This window comes from Salarias fasciatus, chromosome 10 (genome assembly GCF_902148845.1).
Source record: "Salarias fasciatus chromosome 10, fSalaFa1.1, whole genome shotgun sequence".
NCBI lineage: Eukaryota > Metazoa > Chordata > Actinopteri > Blenniiformes > Blenniidae > Salarias > Salarias fasciatus.
This window is the reverse complement of record NC_043754.1, coordinates 17,005,443-17,013,879: the sequence shown is the minus strand read 5'-3', so window position 1 is coordinate 17,013,879 and position 8,437 is coordinate 17,005,443. Positions and strand designations below refer to the sequence as shown.

General features: G+C 44.6%; 1 protein-coding gene across 1 annotated transcript; it reads right to left on the bottom strand.

Moving 5' to 3' along the window:
• Positions 1–371: 371 nt before the first annotated feature.
• On the bottom strand, positions 372–6,016 carry trim47 (tripartite motif containing 47). The gene is made up of 8 exons (XM_030100197.1): positions 5,802–6,016; positions 4,185–4,396; positions 3,421–3,466; positions 3,241–3,336; positions 2,918–3,142; positions 2,663–2,685; positions 2,455–2,576; positions 372–2,314 (listed from the first exon to the last, which is right to left on the bottom strand). The coding sequence occupies exons 1-8, from the start codon at positions 5,982–5,984 to the stop codon at positions 1,785–1,787; spliced, it is 1,437 nt and encodes a 478-aa protein (XP_029956057.1). The 5' UTR covers positions 5,985–6,016; the 3' UTR covers positions 372–1,784.
• Between the last annotated feature and the right edge of the window lie 2,421 nt (positions 6,017–8,437).

The following is an 8,437-nucleotide window of genomic DNA, read 5'->3' as shown; positions in this document are numbered from 1 at the left end:
AGACAGTGAATGAACATCTCTTACCTATTCAACTATTCCTGATGCGTTTGTGCAACACTTCACGGCCCGTCATTAAGCCCACGCCTCTATAAAGAGGCAGTGGAAAGTCACTACTGAGTCATTAGCAGAGCGAGTGGAGGAGAGGAGTGTTTTCTCACCTCCCCCTTAAATGTTCTTGTAGAATAAGAACTGAATCAGCAACACCGAGCTGTCTCCCAAGGTTGAATCAAGACGCTGGACGAGAATAGGAATGAAGAAAACAACAGGAAGCAGCGGATCTTTAAAACCCTCGCGTTGTAATATTCGTGACAAGTGAACTGTCCTTTTATGATGGAAATCTGTAAGAATCAGAGCATTTCGAAAGCTTTTGTTTTTCCTCCTTTATTAGCGTAAACACTGAGCACATTAGACGCTGATGATTTAGCCGAAAACATGGACGTCCGTGGAAAGAAACCCAAAATCCATTTTGTTATTTGCACGAAAACCTGCAATAACGGTGTTTATACATCAAGTGACAGATGGTCAAAGCTGTAAAGAGGACTCAGCTCCAGCACGTCACAACTTCTGAAACGTTTCCACCGTGCAGAGGTCTCCTGCTTGCGCTCCTTGGTCCTTTCAAATGGTAAATAGAAATGCTGAAGCCACACGGCCAAAAGAATAAAGGGACATATTTTCAAAAGAGTGAAACTCAAGTTCAGTTTATATTTTTACATAAAAACATCAAAAGGAATTGTAACAAGTAAAATATTACAAGGAAAAAAAAAATCACATTAGTACAATAAAAAAAAAAAACAAAGGAGACAAACCATCAAGTGATTCTCCAAAATCAAAATTTCATTCAAATGAGGTGTGTTTGGGAATATGCATGTTATTTTGCAAAATTAACATTCGACATTCTAACATCAGAAATAAAAACACTTTCCTTCACTATTTAACGGGTTTCGAGCTGCGACAACAAAAACAGCTGCAGATGAAATGCATTAAAACCCCAAAGACCTGACGACCGGCGCAAAATGCATCCTTCCACTGACTTGTTAATCGTGGACTGATTAAATGTTGAACTTTATCCAGTACCTCCACTGAGGAGTTGCACAGCTTTTTGGCCCAAGTGTGTAAAAACAAGCTCAGTCAGAGCAGTGAACAGAAACTGTCCTTTTTAATAAAAAAAAAAACTCTTTAAAAAGGTGTGATAAAAGTGATTTGTAACAATGTTGAGGGACTAAAACCAATCCATCTGTGAAAGAGGTGGCGTCTCAGTGTAACGTGTTGAAGCGAGGTCTCATTAATATCTGACTCTAGACTCTCAACTTTGATCAAATTCAGCAATTCTGTCTTACAAGCCTCATATTTTTACGCAATGCTTTGGCCACGGATTGAAAAAAAAAAAAAAAAAAAGGGGAGATCTGAAAAGACAACGGCACAAACCCGCCTGGCGTAAAACCAACGTGCGCTAACGTCCAACAGTTTGGTGTAGAAAGTTGCTGAAAGCACGTCTGCAACCCCATAAAGACAGCGGGGCGCAGATGAAGCACCTGTCCAGACCCCCGGACCGCCGTCGGGGGGGGGGGGGTGTAGGCCTACAGTACGTGTCTGGAGTAACGTGTGACGAGACGCCGTGCTCTTTCTTCCCTAACAATAAGACCGATGAGAATCTGTTCGTTTGTATCGAGTGCGTGACTCCGAGGCCACGCCACCCTGTGACTTCTGCTGCCATGTCTGGGAGCCTCGCCAATAAACGTCGGCACATTTTAAGCTTTATTAACGACCACGCTGATCGGCCTGTCTCAGTAATAGTGGCAGATCTGCAGCCGGCTGCCCGGGTCGTTCTTCCCCGGGCTGAAGAAGGGGTACACCGGCTCGTCGAAGCACGTGTCGAAGGTGAACAGCCGCTTCATCGTCACGGCGTCGTAGAAACTGAGGCGCCCGCTGTCGTAGTCGAGGAACACGCCGACGCGGGGGGAGTTCCAGTAGTCGGCGACCGGGATGCGGCCGTCGTCGCCGTTGGCGTAGAGCCGGTCCTGCAGGCACAGGCTCCAGTAGCCCGAGGACGGCGAGAGGCAGACGAAGCCCTTCCTGTTGCTGCTCTCGGTGGTGACTCCCAGGTACCACACGCCCTTGTCCCGCACGTCCACCTCCCAGTAGTGCTGGCCGCTGGAGTACTGGGCCGTGGCGAGCACGCCGAAGAAGCGGGTGAAGCGGGCGGGCAGGTCGGGCTCCTGGTGGCGGATGCAGCTCTCCTCCACTTTGGTGTCAAAGTCTGTGATGAGCAAGTACTGGTGAGCCGTGTCCGGGTCCAGGGTGAGGTTCTGGGGCACTGTGGGGGGGGGGAGAAGAGCAGAAGATATCAACACCACAAACTCCAGCTTCAGGAAACCTCTGACCGTGCATCAAAACCAAACCCTTGCTTTGAGTTTCACCCTTCATTTTAGCGACTTTTTTCCAAGGAAGACTTACTGTTGTGCAGCACGTGCATCATCTTCTTCCACATGATGAGCTGGAAGGGCTCCGAGAAGTCCGGCATGTCCGCCGAACACACGACTGCCTCCAGAGGCTTGAAGGGCTTGCAGTGGATCGCTCTGCGGAACGAATACGGAAAATTACTATACAGACCTACTCTAAAATAAAATTTAAGCAAAGTGCATATGAATCATTAGGTACTTACTCTCTGTAACTCTTTGCAAGACTCTGTAGGAAGAAGAAGAAAAAAAGGTGTTGTTGTTTGACAATTGCGCACATATCTGTAATTCATTTAAACATGTAGTAAAATACTTTTTAAAGTTTGAAAGTTAAACGTGATCCCAGCTGCTGCCATTTGAAAACAGATTCAGAGCACAGTGTTTAGTCTGACACTTATCGAACACGTGCAACACTCTAATCATTGTTTAGACAAATGGTAAAAGAGTCAGGCTCAACTGACCTCGAAGCTGCTTTTCCCACCGATGTGGTCGTGGATCTCCGCTATGGCTTTGTCTACAGCTGCTGCTTCTTCCTCCACAGTCTTCAAGTTGTCGTCCAACAGGGCCAAGGTCGCCACTTCTTCAGCGTCCAGGCTGTCGAGCAGGGAGTCCCTCTCATCGAGCAAGAACTGGACCAAGGCGCCAACATCGGATTCGATCTTGTCCTTCAGTCGTTGTTTACTCAACTACAGGAACAGAGAAACATTCAGTTTAAAATGCACGACAAAGTAGGACTTTGGTGCTGCCAACCACAACGTTTGATGAGTTTAAATCTAGTTCAAACCTTGACGTCATTTTTTGTGCGCTCGTCGGCACTTCTGACTTTTGCACATTTTGACTTTTGCCAGTTGAGCTCCATCAGTCTCAGTTTTAACTCCATCTGTAAGAAATATGCAGACACAGGTAAGCAGCAGCCCTCCACCCGGGGACATCCGTGGAAAGATCGAACTGTACCGACACTTACCTTCATCTCATTCACGACTTCTGGTATCGGCGCCACCTCGTGATGTCTGAAACAGTAATTTATCACTTTTAAAGACACAAGCCAACTTATACAAGTTTCTTTGTTATTTAAGATGATGAGAATGAACCTTTGCTCCTCAACGTTTTTATATTTATTAGCTGTACAAACTGGAAAAAAAAGATGTAAATCACACACTTGAGTACACTTTCATGCACACTCCACATAAAATGGAAAATCATAAAAAACATCTTTGTAGCACAGAAATAAAAGCCAGACTGGATGGACAAATTGTGTATTTTGCTTTGAAGACTATCACTATTGGTATTCTCGCCAGTATGAGAGTTCAGGAAAAGTTAATCTTTACTAAAATGATATTTTAAACCACTGTGTGACCCACTCTTTAACATGAACAGAATAGCCCACTGTCTACGCCTACACTCAGCAACTTCAAACAACGTTATTCTTATTGATCCTACATTTACAAACTGCAAAAAATGGCACCTAACTATCAAAACTATGATGTTTTGACAAACTGAAGACGCAGAAATGAGGCTTGTTGGGGTTAAGAAGAAACTGCACCATTACAAAAATGTGAAGGACATGAGATAAGGGGGGAAAAAGAACTATCTAGACACCCTCTCACACTGAAATACCTCAAATTTGACTGGCAAACATTGAGGGGGAAAAAATAATTCCCCAACCATTAACTTTCAAAAACAGACCCTCTTTCAAAATCTCTATTAAGCCCCCACAGTGTAACCAACCTGTGAGCTCTGGACTCCCTGCAGACGACACAGATGGGCATCTTGTCAGTCTGGCAGTACAGCTTCAGCTCCTCGCCGTGTTGCTCACACTGCCCGTCCACTTTGACCGGTTTTGATTGTGAAGGACAAGAGCCAAGTCGCTCCATGTCGTCCAGTTTGGAGACCAGGCTCTGCACCAGGTAGTTTTTAGTGAGAGTCCTCTTGTTGAACACCTAAGAGAACAAAGAACAACTGAAAATGAAGCACAGAGCTGCATGCAGCCAGACAAAGCGATAGTAACAGTTTGTGTGTGTGTACAGTGTGAAATAAAATGACACTTCGACGACGGACGGCAGCTGAGTATTTAGTCCAAATGCTAACTTTCTCACTAACTGGCACAAAATAGCAGCACTGAAACCCGTGATTCAAACAGACACAAACCAGCATAAGGCTCCCAGAGACCAACTGCCTTTTGACTCATGAACTACAGGTAAGAAATAATCAGGCCTGCGAGCTGAAGTGACTGGATTGCTCTGTGATCAATGCAGCTCCATCTTCAAATACCCAGCGATCTCACAAGTTGAACTAAGAATTTCTCAACAAGTCAGAACTGGGAGGAGTCACATGCTCAAAATGCAAGAAACAGCTCAACCTTTAAGCCCACTCACTTTCTCAATTTAGACACTGGACTTGCCAGATTCAGCACACCAAAGGTTTCTAGTGACTGACGAGCAAACAGGACCTTGAACAGTGTTCACCAAGGATGGGCTAAGGGCTTGGTCATCCATTTACAAGAATCCAGCAGGAAGAACAATGCTGATGCTTTGGGATAATGAAGCTATTTGGTTGCCATAAATCAAGTGGAGCCACACAGTTTAACCCAGCTAGCCAGGTGACTGTAGCCACACACACACACAAGTCCTTTTTGTTTAGCAACTGAAAACAAACAGGGCAGGTGAGCGAGAGTCACTTTAGCGGGCCAGGCTTTTGGGGGATCTCAGGTGATACTGTTCCTGTTTCTGACTAAACCAGTTAATGGATAACTTCCTCCAGTCGCGGCAGTGCAGGTCAACACCAGCTGCCTGACGGTGTGAGAAGGTATGTGCAGATTGAACGAGAAAGACCAGACCACGTGATTCGCCGATCATCAACCCCACTGTGCATCTTGATAACACGTGTCAGAGCAAAAGGGACAAAAGAATGAGCTGATTGAGGGAAAAACACAGCCAGCTGGATCCAAAGGCTGGAGGCCCGCGTGAGGCCGAGCGCGATGGAGGGAAGAAACAAACCTCTTCTGGTTAACGGTATTCAGGGACTCGAGTAAACGGTTAAAAGAAAACCCGACAGACGATTTCATACGTTGCAGCAACTCCTAACGAGGACTATCGGCTACCACGAGAAGCAAACTACTGTACACTAACTTCTCTGCAAATGCAAGCTGCTGCTAGCTGCAGTTAGCGCGGAACAATGGCGACTGAAGCCTTTAAACAAACTGCGCAAGTCACTCATTTCTCAGCAAAGCTCTCCGTTTAGCAATTAATAACCACGATAAAAACAACCCAGTGGTGCGGAAGTGTTGTCACACTTAAATAGCTGCAAAACAAAACATCGTGCACACAGCAGACAGCGCAAACTTACAGCTCGACACTGAGGACACTGATACCCGAAGTCTCCGCCATTTTCATCCCAGTGCATGCAGATGCAGTATCGACAGAAGCTGTGGCCGCATTTCAGCACGACGGCGTCCTTGAAGAAATCCAAACAGATGGCGCACGTCAGGTCTTCCCTCCAGTCGTCCACAGCTGCTCCGGCAGTCGCCATGTCTACAGCCCAACAGCACAGCAACCACAACACAGTCACACCGCAGGAAGTGAAGGAAGAGGCGGGGGGAGGAGGCCTTTGAGAGGCTGCGCTGCACGCGTCAGCCAATCAGAGAGGCCGCAGTCTATGTGTCAGCCAATCAGAGAGGCCGCGCTGTGTGCGTTAGCCAATCAGAGAGAACGCACTCAATGTGTCAGCCAATCAGAGAGGCCGTACTGCATTTTTCCAGCCAATGGGAGAGCCCCTCGCGCATCTCTCTCTCTCTCTCTCTCTTTCTCTCTCTCTCTCTCTCTCTCTCTCTCTCTCTCTCTCTCTCTCTCTCTCCTCAGAAAAAAAAAATAGAAGAGATAACCCCAATTGCCAAATTAATTCTTTTTTTTTTGAACGTTCAAACCTAAATATTTAAGATCTGCGTAGAAGAAAAAGGAACCCAACAAAATTAAATTGGACTAATGTCAATACAATTTCTATCATTTTAAACACAGGCAAAGTCTTATTGAAGCTACATTTTCACTTCACAGCATTTAAAATTTTAAATTTACAGCTTTCAGAACATGAGCAGTTCTGTAATGTGGATGTTATGTTCTAGTAAGGCAGGCCAGGGGTCAATTACCATGTTCCAGTGGGGTCCTGGAGTTAGAGCAGGCTGCAGGAAGTTAAGGAGTTAACCAGCAGTGAGATGTTATGTGTAGCAGCTGTTAATAAAGTGTGGAGTTCTGAAGATTCATAGCAGAGTGTTTCCTTCATCTTCAAGTTACTAAAAACAGTGTGAACACTGACGCAATCCCAATGACCCTAGTTTGTTGAAGAAATGGCTCAAAACCTGTTGAAGTGGTTCAACTCTTATTGCCATTTCTGCCACTAATCATTGGCAGAAAACTGACAAACCGAGTCATCCAGTAAGTATGTAAGTCTTATCATGCACACTTCAGTCACTCACAGCACTAACGGGTTAAATTTAAGATCCTCTACCACCAAATCAGAATCCCTCTGGGCTGTTTCTGAATTTACATCCAAATTCACCATTCCTGTTTTCAGACTAATGTATTCCTCACTCTTTCCTCTGTTTAGTCTCTGAACTCTGGTGAGTGATGCAAGTAATGGATCACAGCTTTAGTGATGTGTATCAAATATGTCAGAGTTTTTAAGGGTCCATAGCTAGGGGGGTAATTGGTGCATTGCTACCTACATGTAGATATGCACTTTATCATTATTATCTTGTCTTCACTGATACAGCATGGTTACTAATTTATTATCTGTTTATTTGTCATTTTTTCACAGACCCCCAAGCTCTGGCTCGCTAACTACTGGGGGTAAACGGACCCCTGTTTTAGAACTGCAGCTGTAAACATGGTTACTCTGCAAACATGTATTTGTAGTTGTACTGCATCAAATTGGAAATAATAATAAATAATTTCTCAGTCTTTGTGGAGTTTTGTGCTGGTGTGCTACGTTCGAGCACATCCTGTGCTTCTCCTGGGGGTTAAGCCCCCCCCCCCCCCTTTCCTTTGTTGGGTCCCAACATACAATCTCCATGTTTTTTTTCTCAAAATACATCAAGTTGTGTCCCTTTGAATGTTACAAGCTTTGAATCGAAAAAGAAATCCAACCTCTCATCTTTTACTCTGCTGTCTCTAACGTTGGGATCATGGGAGCACATCAGGTCAGGCAGGATCGACCCAGCATCGACAGTTCATCACAGGGTAAACAAAGAGGCAAGACACTCACACACACTTCTGGAGTCAGCAGTTAACCTGTGGATTGTGAGAGAATTAGACAACACATTCATACCAGGATAACATGCAAACTCTACTACTATTACTCCACTATACACACGTGAAACCTGTGTATATGTAACCGGTATAGCAGGCGATGTGTGTTCACACAGCAGCTCATTTCTGTCTTCTGAGATGTTTATTCTGAATGAGAATAAACAAGGTGAATGAAAGCAAAGTCATCCTTAAGCATTTGACATTATCCAGAGCCCCTCTCCCATTATATATTCCAGCTAAAGGGGACAAGAGAAAACCAAATCTACTGGAATCCCTAAATGAATTGAATAACACAAGCACACGCTAATATAAAACACAATAAAAGTGCTTATGAACAAAAGGTCATGATGCAGGAGAAGGTCACTGCCTATCTCTGCCATTATGCACATCAGCAGGGGAAAGGCAGGGCGGGAAACATCCTGATTAAGGATGGAACAATCATCCCTTTTTTCTATCTGGAGGCTAAAACATATCTGGTAAAACCACTTTTTGTGTAATTATAATATAAAACAATACAAATAAACAGGTATAAATCAACCTGTTATACACCCACAGGGAAAACATCAATCAGGCTTAAACTAGGGAAAACCTGTATATGAGATGAGAATTTAAACACTGGACAGCCCTGACATAAGATGAACATCCAGAAGTTTGTCTACTTCAATTAAAACAACTACCAAA

Excerpts from the sequence above, each read along its gene's own strand:
- trim47 (XM_030100197.1), bottom strand. The coding sequence starts at position 5,984 with ATGGCGACTGCCGGAGCAGCTGTGGACGACTGGAGGGAAGACCTGACG. Across the intron at positions 4,397-5,801 it reads AGTGTCCTCAGTGTCGAGCT|GTGTTCAACAAGAGGACTCT; the intron begins GTAAGTTTGCGC and ends TTGTTCTCTTAG. Across the intron at positions 2,686-2,917 it reads GTGGGAAAAGCAGCTTCGAG|AGTCTTGCAAAGAGTTACAG; the intron begins GTCAGTTGAGCC and ends TTCTTCCTACAG.